The following is a 21,075-nucleotide window of genomic DNA, read 5'->3' on the forward strand; positions in this document are numbered from 1 at the left end:
ACAGGTTGCCGGTTAGTGTATTTCCCGTTTCACTCTCCCTCCCTTTATAAAGTTAAGATCAACATTATAAAGTTACGTGCATATATACATTAGTGTACATTATAATGACTTAAACTAAACTACCTAAATGTTTAACTTCATAATTTTTACTTTCATTAAACCTTTTACTGTACTATGATGCACTCTCGCTTTGCTTACTCTCAATGGAAGTTCAAATCAGGGGTTAAACTTGTTATAATTGGTTCGCTTAACGAAGTTTCGCTTAATGAAGTGTTTATTAGGAATGTAACCCCTTCGTTAAACAGTGGTTGCCTGTATATATATACAGTAATCGCTCCCGTATCTGGATTATAGCAGCCAAGACCCTGGCGGATACGTGAAATATCTGGATACGCGGAATTTCCTCTCCCAACCCCTTATAAATTGAGAAAAAACATGTACATAACCCAAATGGGTAAGAAAACAATGAGTGAAAGCACATCAAATGATTGTGTATACAATAATGACTTCCTGGAGCATGGTAAAATGATAATATATAAGATACCTGCTTCTCTAGAAAATGTGAGGGTTGGGAAGGTGCCATCAGCAGTGGCAATCTGCTGTTTCACTGCTGAACTGGACACTATCTGAGTCATTATTAATGTGTTGAAGTGAGATAATGATAGTGAAGTATTTATTGTTTGTCTGGTACAGCTTTCTACCTCTGTCTCAACATAATTTTTTGTAATAGTGTTATTGTGAGAGCTATGTCATGTAAAGTTGTGATGATGAAGGCAGTAAGAAAAAAAAAAGTGTTTGAAAAGATCTTAACAGTCTTATGATATAGAGAGATGGTGGAGAAGCCTGGCAGTGAGGCATGGGGTGAGGCAGGGTATTGGAGGGAGAGATAACACGCATGATGGAGGGGAGAGCGGAGGCCAGAATTGAAACTCCAACTGTCTCCCAACACGATACACTTATTTGTTTGTTTCTATTTGTCTTTTCTTCTTGATGTTTCTCATTCTAATTCTCATCAACTTATACCTGTCAGGCAAAAATTAGAGAGCTAAATTACACACCTCCCTACTTGACAACTGGTCACGTACTGGGTAGGGCGTGAGTCAGGCTATGACACAACCACACAAGACATTTAAAAATGGCTTCCTGACAGAAAGTTTATTTAATTATCAAAAAAATAAACTCATAAACGACAGAGCAGCTCATTTTGGCCATTTGATGCTTGGAATTTCTGTAAACAAACAACTGAACCACTTTTTGCTGCTAGGTTGAATATATATATATATATATATATATATATATATATATATATATATATATATATATATATATATATATATATATATATATATATATATGCATTTACCTAGTTGTAGTTTTACAGGGCCTGGGCTTTATGCTCGTATGGCCCTGTCTTCATATCTACACTTATCCAATTTTTCTTTAAAACTATGCACACTCGTTGATGACACCACTTCCTCACTCAAACTGTTCCAAGTCTCAACACAACTTTGCGGGAAACTATATTTTTTAACATCTCTCAGACATCTTCCCTTCCTCAGTTTCTTAGTATGTGATCTTGTGCTTTTAATATTTTTCTCTGTGTGTGTATTTACCTAGTTGTATTTACCTAGTTGTAGTTTTACAGGGCCTGGGCTTTATGCTCATGTGGCCCCGTCTCCATATCTACACTTATCCAATCTTACTTTAAAAGTATGCTCACTCGTTGCAGACACTACTTCTTCATTTAAACTGTTCCACGTCTCAATACATCTCTGCGGGAAACTATATTTTTTAATATCTCTCAGACATCTTCATTTTCTCAGCTTTTTACTATGCGATCTTGTTTTTCTAATGTCATATTCTTCTCTCATGATCAGTTTCTCATTATCCACTTGGTCCATTCTGTCGATCAATTTATAAACTTGTATCAGGTCTCCTCTCTCCCTTCTTTGTTCCAAGGTTGGTAGATCCATAGCCTTTAGTCTCTCCTCATATGTCATTCCTTCAAATTCTGGAACCATTCTTGTAGCTATTTTTTGTAGCCTCTCCAATTTCCTTATGTGTTTCTTTTTATGAGGGGTCCACACTACTGCATATTCCAATCTGGGTCTTATTATAGTACTTATCAATTTCTTCATCTTTTCTTTGTCCATATAATGAAATGCTACTCCAATATTCCTTAGCAAATTATATGTTTCTCTAAAAATTCTATCAATATGGCTTACTGGTTGATTGTTTTCTTCCATTATTACTCCTAAGTCCTTTTCCTTTTTTACTTTCTCCAGTTCTACTCCATCTCCCATCTTATAGATTCCCACAGGTCATCTTTCACTCTTTCCCATTTCCATAACATGGCTTTTGTTCACATTGAATTCCATTTCCCACTTCTTACTCCATTCCCAGATCTTATTTAGGTCTTCTTGCAGTATTTCACAATCCTCCTTTTGCTTTATAACTCTGCACAGTTTCATATCATCTGCAAACAGATTTATGTAGCTGTTCACTCCTTCTGGCATGTTGTTAATATAAATGAGGAAAAGTATTGGTGCCAATACTGACCCCTGTGGCACTCCGCTTTCTACTGCTCTCCACTTGGACTTCATATCTGTATGTGTGTATTTACCTATTTGTGTATTACAGGGCCCGAGCTAAGCTCTCTGTGTCCTGTCTCCTTGTCCACTCCTGTCATATCTCTCTTTCATCTGATTGACACACACCGCGTCAACGACATCACTGCTCAGTTTATTCCACTTTATTCCACTGTACTTTCTCACGTCATTGAGACAGATGTCCTTTATTAGTTTTTTTTCCATGTCCTCGGAGGTAATTACTTGCGGTCACCTTTATCAATTCTCTGTCCAGTATGTCAATCTTGTTCACCAATTTATACATAGTTATCATGTCTCCTCTTGTTCTTCTCTCTTCTAGTGTGGTCAGCCGCAGCTTCCTCAGTGTTTCCTCATAGTCTAACTCCCTGAGTCCTGGTACCATCCTTGTTGCCAGCCTCTGTACCCTGTGTGTGTGTGTGTGTGTGTGTGTGTGTGTGTGTGTGTGTGTGTGTGTGTGTGTGTGTGTATTTACCTAATTGTATTTACCTAATTGTAACATACGGGAAAGGAGCTATGCTCGTACTGTCCCGTCTCCATATCTACTAATGTCCAGCTTTTTCTTAAAATCATGAATATTCCTTGCGTTGACCACTTCCACGTATAAACTATTCCATGCTTCCACCCTTCTATGAGGGAAGCTATATTTTTCACATCTCTCCTATAAGTGGCCATTTTAGTTTTTTCCCATGCCCTCTCGACTTTCTTTCATTCCACATACACAGATCTTCCCTATCCATTTTTTCCATGCCAATCATCACTCTGTATATTGCTATCAGGTCTCCCTTTCTCTTCTGTTTTCCAGGGTCGGAAGTTGCATTCTGTTCAGTCTGTCTTCATAAGTCAAATCTCTTAAGTCAGGCACCATTTTTGTTGCAGCCCTCTGTACTTTCTCTAGTTTCCTTATGTGTTTCTTTAAGTTCGAGCCCACTGTATTGTTGCATATTCAAGCCTTGGTCTTATCATTGCAGTAATTATTTTCTTCATCATTTCTTCATCTAAATATACGAACGCCACTCTTATGTTCCTCAATAAGTTCAATACTTCTCCAATTATTTTGTTTATATGTCTCTCTGGCGATAGGTCATTGGTAATTGTCACCCCAAGGTCTTTTTCTTCATGACTGGTTTTATGTCTTCATTTCCTATCTTGTACATACTCCTGATTCTTCTTTCACTCTTGCCAAACTCTAATTTCTTGCATTTTGTCGTGTTGAACTCCATTTGCCATGTACAGCTCCATTTCCATATTCTGTCCAAGTCTTCCTGGAGTAGTTCGCAATCTTTGTCACATCTCACTTTTCTTAACAATTTTGCATCGCCTGCAAATAGGCTCACATAACTGGACACCCCATCCACCATGTCATTTATGTAGACCGCAAACATTACTGGTGCCAACACTGATCCCTGTGGAACTCCACTCTCCACCAAGCCCCATTCTGATGGTCTGTCCTTAATTATTGTTCTCATTTCTCTTCCTACCAAAAGTCTTCCATCCATTTTAGTAAACTGCCATGCACTCCTCCTACCATTTCAAGTTTCCAGATCAGTCTCCGTGTGGTACCTTATCAAAGGCCTTTTTAAATCCAGATATATTCCATCAGCCCAACCATCTCTTTCCTGTATTACATCTATCACCCTCGAATAGTAACATATCAGGTTTGTCGTGCATGAACGCCCTTTTCTAAAACCAAATTGACACTCACAAAGTATGTCATTTTCTCCAAGAAGTCTGTCCATCTATTCTTCACCACCCTCTCACACATCTTAGCTACCACACTTGTAAGTGACACTGGTCTATAGTTCAATGGGTCTCTCTTGTTACCTGATTTATAAATTGGGACAATGTTAGCTCTTTTCCAGTCTTGGGGCACTACACCTTCCCTTAATGAGGCATCAATTACTTCACAAACTTTTTCTGCCAGTTGCTCCCTGCATTCTCTTAAAATCCATCCTGATACCCCATCAGGTCCCACAGCTTTTCTCACTTCTAAACTCCCCATCATATTCTTGATCTCCTCCACAGTTACTTGAAACTCCTTCATAATCCCTTTCTGTTCCATTACCAGTGGTTTGTCAAAAGCAGTCTCCTTTGTGAATACCTTCCGAAAGCATCCATTCATAGCCTCTGCCATTTCCTGGGATCCTCACTGCATACTCCATTTACTTCTAAACTTTCAATACTTTCTCTATTTTTGATGTTGTTGTTCACATGTCTGTAAAAAGCCTTGGTTGGTCTTTACATTTATCAATTATATCCTTTTCTTGTTTCTTTCTTTCTTCTCTTCTAATCAACACATATTCATTTCTTGCTCTTTTGTAACTTTCCCACTGCTTAATCCGTCTTTTCCTTCTCCACCTCTTCCATGCATCCTCTTTTCTTGTTCTAGCCTTTTCACATCTATCGTTAAACCAGTCCTGCTTTCCAACTTCTCTATGTTGTCTTATTGGTACAAATTTTTCTCACCTTCTTTGTATATTTTTATAAATTCCTTCCACTTTTCATTTGCTCCTTAGCACTCTTGAATTTCATCCAATTTGTCTCTTGAAAGAATTTCTTTAGGTTTCCAAAATCTGTCTTGGCATAATTCCATCTTCCCACTTTATATTCTTCATTTCTTCTAGATTTCTTCATCTATCACCTTGAACTCCAAAACTGCATGATCACTCTTTGCTAAAGGGCACTCCACCCTCATCTCCTCAATGACCATTGGCTCTGTACTAAAGACCAAGTCCAGTCTTGACGATGCTCCTCTCCTCCAAACCTAGTATCTTCTTTGACCCACTGAGTTAACACATTTTCCATTGCCAGTGTCAATAGTGTATTTCCCATGTTGTCTCTGATCCTCCATTGACCAGTCCTCCCAACACACCTCTTTACAATTAAAATCTCCCATCATTATAGTTCGTTCACAGCCACCCAACATTTCTTCCAGACATGTTCCTGTATCTCTTATCATTTCTTCATATTCCTGTACTGACCATGCATTTGTCTTAGGTGGTACATACACCACTATGTAGTGCCTCTTTTTCCTTCATTAGTTTCTGCTCTGATCTTTAGCACTTCTGCCTTTCCCATACCTTCTTTCACTTGATCCACCTTTATATCTTTTTAACCAGCAACATCACTCCTCCTCCCATCTTACCTACTCTATTTCTTTTCCAAACATTATATTTCCCTTCTCCAACCATCATCAGGTCTTCTCCCTCTCTCAGTTTTGTTTCAGTAAGACCCACAATATCTGGGTTCTTATCCCTCAAGTAATCGTTGAGTTCTAAAATCCCCGATATCACTCCATTTATGTTGGAATACATTACATTCCGCTCATACGTAAGTTTCTTTAGTCCTTTCTTACTGTACTTTTCTGGGTTATGAACCACTTCCTCAGTCTCATATGTCTCATGTGTGTATTTACCTATTTGTGTATTACAGGGCCCGAGCTAAGCTCTCTGTGACTTGTCTCCTTGTCCATTCCTGTCATATCTCTCTTTCATCTGATTGACACACACCGCGTCAACAACATCACTGCTCAGTTTATTCCACTTATCAATACTACGATGCGGGAATCTGTATTTTCTCACGTCATTTAGATAGATGTCCTTTATTAGCTTTTTTCCATGTCCTCGTAGATGATTATTTGTGTTCACCATTATCAACTCTTTGTCCAGTATGTCAATCTTGTTCACCAATTTATACATAGTTATCATGTCTCCTCTTGTTCTTCTCTCTTCTAATGTGGTCAGCCCCAGCTTCCTCAGTCTTTCCTCATAGTCTAACTCCCTGAGTCTTGGTACCATCCTTGTTGCCAGCCTCAGTACTCAAACTTTTCAACACTCGAATGCAAAAGTTAAATTTAATACTCGAAAAAATACCTGATAGTCAGACGTCCACACACGTGGTTGTAAACAAAGGTTCCCTGGTGTCCCCCCTACCCACTCTGCCAGTTGTGACTTGTGCTGCTGCGGTCATCAGAATAACATTCTCCTGCATTCTATCTGTAGTTTTTCATGTATAAACTTACATGAACACCAAAGCCTTATTAGTGGTGAATATATCCGGTAATCAAATGGGCGCACATTTGGTCGTATACAAAGCTCTGTCATCTCCCTGCAGCTACCACTGTACTGTTCTGATACCATATTACTGGTAAAACTGGTAATACTAGTATTACTTAATACCAGTATACCGATGATGGTGCACATCCTGAATCCTGCTACAGTCTTGAGAAAGACATTTTTTTGTGTTCTGTCAGTAGTTTTTCATTTAGAAACTTAGGATGGCACCAAAGAGGTTTATTAGTGATGAAAATAGGAATCTAGTGTGAATGCAAGTGTTAGTGAGCCACAGCCCTCCATTAGTGGACTCACAGGAATCACACCAGGGAAAAAGTTACAAAGACGTTTTCATGGATGGTAACTCATCATCTGGCGACCTCCCTTCTCCTCCCCACCCTTCTCCTCTTCTCTTCTAAGTTATCCATCACCAGCCTTCACTTAAGGTATGTACAAATCAAAATTGTAAAAAAAATATACATTGAAATTTTTATGAACTTGAGGTTTTGCTAAGATTAGAATGAATTACCTCATTTATAGATATCAATAGTCAAACTTGTTAATACTCTAGCAGCCATTTGGAAATAATTAAGTTCGAGTATTGAGTTGTCACTGTAAATGTAAATTTAACTTTGCTTTTCTATAATGAGAAGAGTCGAGAGTTTTGGGCGGTTGTGACTTTTTCTTGAGAGGTAAACAAGAGTAGTGAGTAATGTCGTGACCCAATTTGACTCCTGCAAGTTCCAGCATGTGAATTGTATTCCAAACAAAGATTGTATACCAAGCAAATAACTTTGTGTCCCAACTGAACATGTACAAAGTAGGACTTTTCTAAAGTGGATATATACCAAGCTACTACTGTATTGCTTATTGTACAAAATTAACAAAATAAACTATTAGTGATTTAAAGCTGTGTTCAGTTAATACAGTTGATATGCTAAATGTACTAAACCCTAAACCTTTCAAGCTTTGGTTTAGAATTGGCTGTTCTCATATGCTATACATGATTATGAGGCAACTAATAAGTAGTACTTGAGCCTTTCATCACTAGAATCTCATGCAGTTTATATTTCTTCCTAGTATCATGCTAAGTTTGTTATTCATATAGCCAGAAAATCCTTCATCAGCATAAGATGTCAAAATCTTTTATAGATCTAGCTTCCCTCATGGCTTCTGACATTTCACCACAGATTTTTCTTATAAACTTTTTTGCACCACTGTCATCTCATCTATTATTAAAGGAGAGTAGTTGTTTGAACCTAATTTTTTTCATACTGTACTTATGGTAAGCCCAATTGCTTTGAAACTTTAATATGTTGTTTGTGGGGTATTCTTTAAATTTCATCAAGTTTTGGTGAATGGTTGGAAAGATTCGAAATAATTTGCTTTGAAAAAATTGCCATACAAACTTTGTACATATATGCAACTTTTGTCAGAGTTGGTGTTTCTAATTTTTGTTTTGTCTTTAACCCCTTCGCTCTGGATGTTGAAAAAGCCTGCCTGGCTGACATACGGGGTGTTCGGCCGTGCGCAGGAGCTTTCAATGAGTTGTAGAGTTTTAATGCTTTCTCTAATATTTCAGGAGCTAATTATCCGATTGAAAATCTATTAGTGCCATGAGAATGCTCGTAAACTCTGGTGTTATCAATGCATTTATCTTGGAATGTTGACTCTCAAAAGTTTTTAGTTATTGACTGGTGAAGAGAAGGCAACTTGAAATTTTCTATATACAGGCAACCCCCGCTGCTTAACGAAGCGGTTACGTTCCTAAAAAAACACTTCGTTAAGCGAAACTTCGTTAAGCGAACCGATTATAACAAGTTTAACTCCTGATTTTAACTTCCATTGAGAGTAAGCAAAGCGAGAGTGCATCATAGTACAGTAAAAGGTTTAATGAAAGTAAAAATTATGAAGTTAAACATTTAGGTAGTTTAATTTAAGTCATTATAATGTACACTAATGTATATATGTACGTAACTTTATAATGTTGATGATCTTAACTTTATGAAGGGAGGGAGAGTGAAACGGGAAATACACTAACTGGCAACCTGTGGAATGTAAACAAAGTGCGCATCATAGTACCGCATACAAAACTTATGTACCACATTTCCACAAGGCTTTCCATTTCATCCATTGTAGAGTCACGAGTTCAGGTGGTTCTTTTAGCTTTCAAGGAAGATGCAGTCTCACCAGCCTTCTTAATAGAGTCTGCTGGCTTGAAAATAGTAGACAGTAGATGGAGTCAAGATGGTGGCAAGCAATGTTATTAGTTTTCTGGCCTCTCTCGTGTCTGTGAATAATACCCAGCTTCACTTCGAGAGTAAGACACTTCCTGGTTTCTTTGGAACGTTAGGCCACATTGCAGGGCGTTTTGGTGGTAAGTTGAACTAGGAAGATGAGCTGCTGGTGACGCTGTTGTTTTGACTGGGGAGTGAGTGAGTGGTGCGCGTGATCTTGATCTTCATGCTACAGGTGACGTAGAATTTCTTCTGAGTCAAGCCTTTGTATCGGCAACGCCTGTGTTGTCCACGAGAGGCTTGATCTTGATCTTTATTGTACAGGTGTCTCAGGATTTCTCCTGAAGCAGGCCTTAGTACCAGCAGCTCCTGGTGTATTCAAAAGCCTGTCAGCTTGCATGATACGGTGGGGCTTTCAAATTTGGAAAAAATTACCTGGATAAAACTTCGTTAAAGCGAGTTTGGTGTTCGTTAAACGAGCAGATGGTAGAAAAACGAAACCTTCGTTGTAGCGAAATTTTGTTGTGCGAACCTTCGTTAAATGAGGGTTGCCTGTACACACTTTATTCGGCGTCCAGAATTGAATTATAACTTCTTGTGCTTGTCTTTTTTTTTTTTTTATTTTGTTATGTTACTACAACTAATAATGAAGCCACTGACATAATATCCATGAGGATAAATGCAGCCTTTGAGGGTAAAAAAATTATTGAGATTGAAAACATAGCACATGGGAAACCTGAGCCGGCATGTATCTGCTTGTCGCCTCCATATTTTATGCTGCTAATTTTCAGTCAACATGTCATGGTCTCTCTCTCTCTCTCTCTCTGATTGTTTTACAGCAATGAATAAGGAGATTTATGAACTGAAAGCCCTCATTACATGTATTCAGTATTTGCAAAGGAGCATACACGACGAGTCAACATATACCTGCTATGCATAATATAAATTGCATCAACGCAAAATAAAAAAGCAAAAGCAAAATAAAGAAAGCAGCAAAGGGGAAAGAAATAGAGAAAGTAGATGATTGTGTAGAGGAGGAAGAATGTCGAGAAATGATCAGCAAATACAACTCTGTTATCATCAGTCAGAGAGCTGCCAGATAATCTTTTGTCATCACAATGTATGTGTGTATTTACCTAGTTGTATTTTCCTAGTTGTATGTTACAGGGTTTGAGCGAGGCTCATAGTGTCCTGTCTCCATATCTACATTTATCTAACTTCTTAAATTTGCACACACTCTCTGCTGTTAAAATCTCTTCACTTAATCCATTCCAGATGTCTCACTAGCACTTTTTCCGTTGTCTGATGATTTCTGTCATTTTTTTACTGTTCTGTCAACTCTTTCCATCGTTTTGAGTCAGACGGAACACACTGTTTTCCTCTAGCGTCAATTTTTAGTCAAATTAAGATCTATGGTTTCTAACCAACACTTTCATAATAAAATTTATTTTCTTGCTAATTGGAATGATGCTATAATCTCAACTCAATAGAATCTTGACAAGTAGATGTAAATATATTTGTATATAATTTTTTTTGTTCCAGCCTAGCAGCAAAACGTGGTTCAGTTGTTTGTTTACATTTCTTTGGGACTGAGACGCTCCGAGGCATAACTTCCAAGTAACAAATGGCCAAGATGAGCTGCTCTGTCGTTTATGAGTGGACAAAGCTGTCTGAAGAATTTCTCATAAAGAGCATTAAAGGCCAAAAATATGAAAAAATAGCAGCAGCTTGCTGCGGGGTGAAGGGGTAGCCATGTTTGTTTACAGTTGACAAATGCGACAAAGAAAGTTGACAGAAAAGTGTTAGTGTGACGCCGCCTTTCCTGTTGTGTGTACATCCCACCACACCTTGTACTGCTTATGTACCATTTTTTGTTCCAGATTATACATTTAATGTGCTTTCATTCATTGAATTCTTACCCATTTGGGTTATGTACATATTTTTTCTCAATTTATAAGGGGTTGGGAGAGGAAATTCCGCATATCCGGATATTTCGCGTATCCGCCAGGGCCTTTGCTGCTATAATCCGGATACGTGGGCGATTACTGTAGTCTGGTTCAACTTGATACATCTGTGTCAAATTGTCTTGTAATGTGTTGTCAAGCTTGTTTTTTTGAGTTGTATAATGATAGTTGAGTTGTATAATGGCTAATAGTGATGGTAAACTAATCATGAAAGGAGTGCTTAGGCAGCTTACAACATGTGTGAGGCCAGACTAGCTAGTGTGTGGTGGTGGGTTGAGGCAGAGTGCAGGAGGCAAGGTGGGAAGGCTAGTGGCTCACATGACACTCATGTAGTGAAGATCATCACTCCTGTCTCCTATCACAGCTATCAGTGACAGCTGAGATTATTTCTCATTGTCTTGGCTGCTTTATTACATCTTATTGAAGTTTCTGATTCTAAATCTTGTCAATTCAATCCTGAAAGGACGATAGTTCTGAAAATTATAGAGCTAAAAACATGAAAACCTTCGCTCTCCAAGTCCAGCCAGACACTGGCCCTGTGAGCTCCACCCAAGGAATCCTTGGCTCCAGCTTGGCTCTCTGCTGATGGTAAGGATGCCAGAGGATGAAATATATCAAGAGAAAAAAATATTCATATAAAATCTATTATGTTGAAACAAACATTAAGTGACACAATTTTTTTTTCTGAGTGACTCAGGCGATGACATAAAACTACGAGACACTTAGGCCGCTTTCACACCAAGGTGGCACGTTGCACATGGCAAATGACATGTGGCAAGTGACAAGTGGCACAGTGATTTCAGACCAAGGTTGCACGTTGCCACGCGTCACAGGGTGGCAGTTCACTTCACAGTGCGCAAGATGGCATGATCGGATGAGGAGGTTATTGTTGCTTTGATTCGTACTATAGTCGCCTGCAGAAGAAGAACAAAGAGGAAATTCTGGATACATCCGTATCTTAAAGATAATGTAGAAGCTCAAAGTGTTTATGTAGTTCAAAAGCAACTAGAGCTCGATGAAGAGAAGTTCCAGCTTTTGTACCGAATGTGGAAAGAAATTTTTGCTATCTGGTATTTTATGTTAGATAGTTCATTGTCTGGAAGAGGCATATTCGTAGTTGTGAATGAGAGCACGCATGAAAGACAACTGATAACAAAAAGACAACTGTGTCCTACACAGCTATGTGTCCCTCTCACAGGCAGTGTTGTCACATGTGCTTGCTCAAATCTGTTTAGTGTCTTGAAAACTAATTGAACATGTGCCATACATCCAAAAATTTTCTTATCATTGTATATTTTGGTATTAGAATAAAAAAAAGTAATAGTATATCGTCTAATAATAATAATAATAAGTTTTGAAGTGAAAGTTCCATCAAAATTTGGCATCACAGTCCGGGGTAGCAAGTCGCACATTAAAAAATAATGGGGAAGTCTGATCCCCGAGTGGCGTGGCACATCGCACATGGCGTATGCGACGTGCCACACCACTTCGTTGTGAAGGGTTTCATATGTTTCCGGATGTTAATTTTTGCATGGCACACCACGTACCTTGCCACCTGCCATGTGCAACCGCCTTGGTGTGAAAGCGGCCTTAGAAATGGCTTTTGGGAAGGAAAGGACTTTAATTTTTGCATTTAAGCATCTCAGAATGATAATTTATGGTGTTAGGCACTGGATGAGCGAAGAAAAAAGAAAAAGATAAAAAATTTAATAAAATCACAGCAGCTTTCCTGAAGCTGAACTTTTCACTCAAACCTTTGCTAGAAACTTTCCTTAGATGTTACTGAAGTTGTTCCATCCTCCTTTCGATCCTTTTGATTATTCTAGGTAAAGGGTCCAATAGGTATGCAAAAAAATCTATGGAAAATTCTCTTCCCATGATAGTACTCTTCTTTCAGATCTCAGAATCATGTCATATTTTGCAGGAATGGCTGTAGTTTTATGTAGTACAAAGGGTTTGTAAATATTATTATTCATTGTTAAGAAAAGTAGGCTTTTTTTTTTTTATGTCCAATACATACACAGATGGTCCAATTGGGGTACTCTTGGGCTTTTAACTGAAACACTAGAATAGCAGAGTGGTTCCTCTCTATATATATGATTTCATTCATTGCTGTAGTAAACTACCTAGACAGACACAGCTTGATAAATCACTCACAACATGGCTTTATGAAGGGAAAGTCGTGCCTTACAAACTTGTTGAGTTTTTACATAAAAAGTAAGGTTTATGAGGTGGCAGATAATGGTGATAATTATGACATTCTATACTTAGATTTCAGTAAAGCCTTTGACAAGGTACCACTCCAGAGGCTCTTTAGAAAGGTTTGAGCACACTGGATACAGTGTAGAATATTAAGTTGGAATAGATTGTGATAGGTGACGGAGGGTAGTAATTAATGGCTCTAATTCCAAGCGGGGTTAAGTAATTAGTGGGATGCCACAGGGTTCAGTTTTAGGGCCATTGTTATTTTTTATATACATTATTTCTTAAAGGACTGGAGGTGGTTATATTTTCTGTCCCGTGGGGACCAGCTGTCTCGTACTAAGCCACAGCAATTGCCTGTATTCACCCACTCTCTACGCTCAACCTACATTACACGAGTAATTTAAATATACTTTGTACTAACCATCAAGTCTTTCTTTTTCCAATGACACCATACAGAAGTGTCTACATGCTGTGGTTATGGAGATACAGTAAACCCTCGCTATAACGAACCAGTTGGGGGGGAAAGGCCTAACGTTATAACCGAAAGTTCGTTGTATCCAAGGGTCGGTAATCCATCTTTTATAATTTCCTAAATTCGCTATATCAGATAAGTTGTTTGGTCATGTGTCAGGCCAGTCAATGCTGCCACGCCCAGGAGTGTTTTGTTTACCATCCCGAATTCCACACATCCACGAGAATAAACTGTAATTACTGGACGATTGCTGGGTGCAGACTGAGGCAGCGAGCCGAGCGTTGCTGCGGGGCCACGAGGGTGTGTGATGCTAACCGCTCCTCATGCGCCTAACCTAGTTTGCTACTTGCTGAACCGAATTTGCTATAGCAGAGGATTGTTTGGCCAGAATAATGCAGTTATTGTATCTAAAAATCGTTTTACAGAAGTTCGTTTATAGCGAGGATTTACTGTTCAGGCAACCCCTGCTTAACGAAGGTTCATACAACGAAATTTCGCTACAATGAACGTTTCCTTTTACTACCATCTGCTCGTTTAACAAACACCAAACTTGCTTTAACAAAATATATCCAGGTAATTTTTTCGAAGTTTGAAAGCCCCGCTGTATCACGCAAGCCAACAGCGTTTTGAATACACTAACGCCTCTTGTGGACAAAACGCGCACCACTCACTCCCTATAGTTCAAAATAGTAACAGTGTCAACAGCAGCTCGTCTTCCCTCACTCAACATGCCACCAAAACACCCTGCAACCTGCCCTGCAATGTTGCTTAGTGTTGCTAAGAAGACCAGGAAGTCTCTTAATCTCAAAGTGAAGCTGGACATTATTCACAGACACGAGAGAGGTGAGAAAACTAATAGCATTGCTCGCCACCATGGCTTGACTCCATTTACTATCTCTACTATTTTCAAGTCAGCAGACTCTATTAACCCGTAGAATCCGATCAAAGGTATATGGCTTTCCCTCTGTGATCCGGCTAAATCACAAAATTATCGAGTGTTACAGAATTGAATGGAAACACTTTTATCATCAATAGACTTATTATGTGCATATACTGGTAAAATATTTCGGCAATACTGACTTTAGCCTTGAAGGTGAAGAGTGGCGCAAGTTGGCAACACCTGCCCCGGCCCGATAAAATGCCCCTGGAGACGTAGTATTAGTACTGCTAGTAGAATGCTGAGTAGTAGTAGCAGTAGTAGTAGTGCTAGTAGAAGAAGTAGTAGTATGAAGAGAGACAGTGGTGGTGATAGGTTGTGTGGTAGGCTGTGAGTGAGTAGATAAGGCATGCGCTGTCCTCTTATCTCTTCCGTGTGGTCGACCTGCCTGCTTGATCTGCAAAGAATCTACGGGAGGTCTTGGCACCCCTTGAAGCTGCAGGGGCACCAGTAGAGGCCGTAGATGTCAATTCAGAAGCGGATAATGGTGTAAGTTGGGTGGTGGTGGTGGTAGGAGTCTCTATAACGAGGCTCGACACACTTCCTCGGCCTCTCGTTGCCCTACGAGGCCTTAAGGCGGCGTCACACTAGCACTTTTTCCATCGTCTCAGGCGATTTCTGTCATCTTTTTACTCTTCTGTCAACTCTTTCCGTCGTCTTGAGTCAGACGGAACGCATCGTTTTTGTCTAGCGACAATTTTTAGTCAAAATAAGAACTATGGTTTCTAATCAACACTTTTATTTAAAAAAAATTTTTTTTTTGTTAAACGGAAGAATGCTATTATCATGGCATGAAATTTAAATGAGTTGGTGAATATATGCTTGTATACATTTTTTTTCTTCTAGCCTAGCAATGAAAAGTTCCTCAGTTGTTTGTGTACATTTCCAGGGGAGTGCGAATGTGCGATGCTTTTGAATAATTCCAAGGCAACTTCCAAGTAGCTGGCCAAGATGAGCAGGGGACAAAACACACTGACGAATTTCTCATAGAGAGTATTAGAGGTCACCGTTGCCTTTGGGATCACAGAACAGCTGAATACATTATAAGGTGCAAAAAAGCTGCGGCTTGCTGGGGTGAATGAGGAGCCATGTTTGTTTACAATCGACAAGCGCGGCAAAGGCGGAAGCAAGCTTGTGTGTGACGGCCACCGTCTGCAAAAGTTGACAGTCGTCAGAAAATTGACGGAAAAAGAAGACGGAAAAGTGCTAGTGTGACGCCGCCTTTACATGATGAGATTCTTTCATCCTCACTCTCACTAGAATATATTAGCTTTCTTTTTGCTGGAGGAACCATTTTCAGTAACAAAACTAACACAAAACCACAAATATGGCGCGCAACAGAGAAGCACGAGTGTACTCCACAAGCGACCCTAGCAAATTGAGCGTGGTAGGCCTAGTTTCAATTTCTCTCAACAGGGGTGTAGTGGGAGGGTAGGAGTACCAGTGTAATAATTTTGACAGCTTTACCAATTAAAGTGCATTTGTGGTGCATTGATAAATATCCTCTCACCCGGGTGGCGTATCGTACTCGTGTACCAATTCCACCCGGGTGGCATATCAGACTTTACGGGTTAAGAAGACTGGTGAGACCATATCTTCCTTGCAAGCTAAAAGAACCACCTGAACTCATGACTCTGCAGTGGATAAAATGGAAAGCCTTGTGAAAATGTGATACATAAGTTTTGTATGCAGTACAATGATGTGCCCTTTGTTTATATTTCACAGGTTCCCGGTTAGTGTCTCCCGTTTCTCTCCCTCCCTTCATAAATTTAAGATCATAAACATTATAAAGTTACATACATACATTAGTGTACATTATAATGACTTAAATTAAACTGCCTAAATGTTTAACTTCATAATTTTTACTTTCATTAAACCTTTCACTGTACTATGATGCACTCTCACTTTGTTTACTGTCAATGGAAGTTCAAGTCTGGTCAAACTTGTTATAATTGGTTCGCTTAACGAACATCCACTTAACAAATGTTTTTTTAGGAACGTAACCTACTCGTTAAGCAGGGGTTGCCTGTACAGCGAGTTGAATATGAGAAGCTTGTGATGATTGTCCTTGAAGTGTCCGATTTCTTTCAGTGTCTTTGTCTACGGAGTAAGGAAAATGGGAGCTCTGCAGTCTCCTTACACAAGATGAACTATGATAAATGCTTTTCTACACTATATAACCTCTCATATATGTAGCTAGCAGACCTTTTCATCTGTATTTTTTGCCCTGCAGTGAAGTGTGAGGGACATTATAGCCTAATTTGTGTAGTAGATATGGTAAAAATGATAAGTACACTTATTACAATCTAGTATTTTCTTTTTTTTTCTTTTTTTTTCATTAAGGACCAAGCACAACTAATAATTAGAAGAACAATAACATATACAAAAATGTTGTACATACAGAGGATGTCAAAGCATGTGCACATTCCTCTGAATCTGCTATGGATATTATTTGAGCAATATCTTTCTCACTATCCTCTGTAGCAGAAGCATCATCGTTCCTTGTGCACTCATTTCTTAGCTGAAACTCAAAATCACCCAATAGGTACAGGGATATGTTTTTTTTTTATTTTTTTATTTATTTATTTTTTTTTTTTCTCCATGCTCCAGCCTTATTGCACTTGACAGGTGCAGGTGTTGTCTAGTACAGCCTTGTATTACTCGTGGCGTTGAGGTGGCTGGGCTGTGGGGAGCAGTCACGGAATCAGATACATCGAAATCACTGTTATCGCTTTTTTCCATGACAAGAGCATGGTAGAGACTCAATAAGCAGCGATAAATGCTTGCGGGCAATGTTGTCATCGAATGTAACAGGAAAAAAAGCTAAAACGAACTAAACATAGCAGAAAATAGGAAATCGGTTATAACTGCCTCCGGTCCACCACCAGTAAATCGGCCATAACCGCCTCTGGTTCTTTTGGGGTTAATGACTCGGATAGTGAACTTAGTAGTGTTATTAGTAAATTTGCAGATGACACGAAGATAGTTAGAGTAATTAGGTCAGATTCGGATGCCATTGCCTTGCAGGCAGATTTGGATAGGATGAAGGAATGGACAGATAAATGGCAAATGCAGTTCAATATTAACAGTGTAAGGTACTGAGCGTAGATAGAGATAATCCATACAATAGGTACATGATAAATAATAAGGCACTAGGAAGTTCCAAGTATGAAAAAAGATTTTGGGAGTCAGTCAGCTCTGATTTCGGTCTAAGAAACAATGTATTGAGGATAGAAGTAAGGCGAATAAGGTACTTGGATTGATTTTTAGGAGTGTTAAAAGCAGAATTCCCAAACTAATACTAAAATTATACTTGGCGCTGGTCAGGCCACATCTTGACTCTTCTGGTCCTCACATTATAGGAATGATACAGCTCTATTGGAGTCAGTACAAAGGAGGATGACTAAAAAGATACAGGGGATGAGGGATATTCCCTATGAAGTGGGACTGAAGAAACTCACCTGTATTCCATAGAGAGACGTAGGTTAAGAGGAGACCTGATAGAAGTATTTCAGTGGTATAAGGGTTTTAACAAAGGGAACATGAATGAAGCTCTTATGATCAGTAGTGGGGACAGAACTAGAAATAATGGGTTTAAACTTTAAAAATTCTGGTTTAGGAGAGAAATGGGAAGAAACTGGTTTTCAGACAGAGTAGTGGATGATGAGTGGAATGGTCTCAGTGGTCATGTAGTCAGGGCTGAGTCAATAAGGAGCTTCAAAAGAAGATTAGATAGATTTATGGATGGGGATGATAGATGGAATTGGGTAGCTTTAATGATACAGGGACTGCTACATGTAGGTCTGGCAGCCTCTTGCAGCATCCCTCTTTTCTTATATTTGTATGTTTTAAACTATATAAGTATCAGAGATTAGACTCTACGACAGGGATTTTTTAAGGATTTTTCAAGATCATAAAATTTTATTTATTTATTTATTTTTTTTTTTTTTTCTCTTTATCATGTGTGTTACACATACATAACTTGGTTTGCCCTGAAACATCAGATATAACTTTGTTGTAAATGAGTACATACAAAAATCAGTACAAGAATGACTATAAACATTAAAGAAACATGTCTCCTAGGGCAAAAAAATCTTTTTTAACTTTTTTTATGCTAAATAGTTACTAGGTACATCTGCCATGAGTAACTTGAGATTTAATACATTCTGTTTCTGATCCTGATTTATAATGCGCAGGGCACCACAGTTAATGTGTAATGAGCATACTTTTTGTTGGTAGCACGGGGGAAGGATCTGAGTGTGGAAGGGAGGGAAGTGAATCAAATGTGTCTGTTCAGTGTTGAGATGTTGTAGTGATAAGTGATTGTATATTTGTTTAGAGAATGTGTATACTGTATTGTTGTCTAAAATGCAATGAGGAAGCTGTTGAAAGTATGAATGTTCGTATGTGTCTGGTTAGTGAAAGTATGAGTGCTTGTATGCGTCTGTGTTTGTATGATATGTTTGGTATGCTTGGTTTTGTATGTTACAAATATGTTCATTGTTTGTGTCATGGATCAATGTCACTCCTCAAGAACCCCAGTGTTTTCAGTTGGCTTTAGAGCAGATGGAATCTATGTGATTGTTGATTTCAAGGTCTGAGGAAAGATGAACACCTATAAGTACACAGTTTGTTGTGCCCAATAAGGCTGTACATACATTTTGGATACCACACATTGCGTACATTCTGGGGTAGGTTAGATTGGATGGTGCTCTGACAGTTTCAGAGGAAACTGACCCGTTTTCATCCTTGTAGTAGAGGCGGCATTGGAATGTCATACAATGTGTCTTAGGACTCGGCAGCAGCTTGATAAAATTCATACTTATTGGTCTTTGATTATCTGTGATCAGTCTATTAGGTACACACACAGCCCCAGCCTTTATCTTCTGTTTCTTAGCAGTCCTGATGGATTTTTCTCATTCATTGTATGACAAAATAAATCTACAAATAGAAAAAAAAGTTGTAATTTTTAATTAGAAAATTAGTCATTAAACATGAAAAAAAAGTTGCAACCCTTAGGTTTTCATAAGAAAACACATTGTTTTGCACCTTCACTTATATTTATGTTGGTGCATCTCTTCACTCATAAACAGATGATACCTGTTGACATGAAGGCATAATGGTTAAGTTTCAAAATGAGACCAAATTGTAATGCCCAAGTATTATCATAACTTGTGGAGAAGTTTTTAAATGTCAAGTGCATACCTAATGAACTGATGCGTACCTATTGGACACTTTACCCTATGCTTCTTATTAAGATCGTTAATGATGTTTTCCATGCCCTTGCTGAAATTAAGATCGTTAATGATGTTTTCCATGCCCTTGCTGAACTTAACTCTAGAAATGCTTATGGACGGACCTATTGAGATTGTCCACCAGAATTGTGCCTCTGTGCCTGCACCTTACTTCGTCAAACTGCCAACTGCACTAAGTCTTCCTTCTCTAAAGTCTGTTAACAATGATGTTCCTCCTTGTTGTCTTATCATCTACTCTTATTGTTTATCAGTGATCTACAAAGCCAGACTTGTGCCTTAACTACTGCTATACTGATGATATCCTCATACACCTTTCCAAGTCATTTCATAGATGTCCAGCCCTTCACGAATTTAACTACTAGGCAGGGAAGCCATAGAATGCCTGACTTCTGATCTCTCTCTGAAATTGCTGATTGGAGCAGAGCAAACAGTGTTGTTCAATGTCCTTTAAAGCTCAATTTCTCCATCAATCAACTCAACACAACCTTCCAGATAGCTATCCCCTTATTCTTCAGTGACACTAAACTGTCCCCCTCTTCTACAATGAACATCCTTAGTCTGACCTCATTGCTCATCTAACTAAAAGAGCTACTAGAAAGTAGGTGAAAACCAAATTGAATTAAATCAGGTAAGAGTTAATTGCATGAAATATAATTATATTTTTAATTATCCAGACTTGTCTTTTTTGCATATGCAAGATGATATTCCTGAAGGTTGCAGATAAATTACAATGATACATATGCATACATAATAGCAAGCAGAGAGTGATGACAGTTTTGTAGGTTATAGAAATTTTGTTCTTAGTGTGGATGTACATTCATTTGCATTGAGGGAGTATTGTATTTTTGTATGGTAAGTTTTGTTCAGGAAAAATCTTGTAATGTTTATGATTATGGACTGTAACTTTTCATATTAATGATTATTGTTATTATTATATATTAAAAAAAATAAATATATCCTTTTCTTTATAGATCTTGGCTATGACTGACACAAGCAGCGCTACAGCATTTTTTAAGTCGGATATCTCTCAGCAGCTGATCACTGAAGGTAATGCTATTGCTGACAGACTGCAAGCACATTTCATGACCTCCACTGCAACTTGCCAACAGAAAAGTGAGTCCAGCCATTACGTGCATGTTAATATTTAGTTTATATAAATCTTCCTCTTACACTCCCTCCTTAAATACTTTTAAGCCGTAAATCTCACTGGGTGAAAGACTTTCATAATGATTTGATCAGACTGAAGAAGTAATATCTTGTTGATAACTGAGTTGCAAGCATCTTATGGAGAAGGAATAGGTCCCTTGAACCCTTGATAGTGGAGCGATATGTTTCCGTGTTGAAGGT

At 38.5% G+C, this 21,075-nt stretch overlaps 1 protein-coding gene across 1 annotated transcript in view; it reads left to right on the forward strand.

Moving 5' to 3' along the window:
• LOC123514151 (rho GTPase-activating protein 190-like) overlaps window positions 1-21,075 on the forward strand; it is a 523,040-nt gene that overhangs the window by 195,889 nt on the left and 306,076 nt on the right. The window contains exon 17 of the mRNA XM_045271800.1: window positions 20,700-20,841. Coding sequence (XP_045127735.1) covers window positions 20,700-20,841 — 142 coding nt within the window. The remainder of the gene's footprint in view (window positions 1-20,699; window positions 20,842-21,075) is intronic.

This window comes from Portunus trituberculatus, chromosome 37 (assembly GCF_017591435.1).
Source record: "Portunus trituberculatus isolate SZX2019 chromosome 37, ASM1759143v1, whole genome shotgun sequence".
Taxonomy (NCBI): Eukaryota; Metazoa; Arthropoda; class Malacostraca; order Decapoda; family Portunidae; genus Portunus; species Portunus trituberculatus.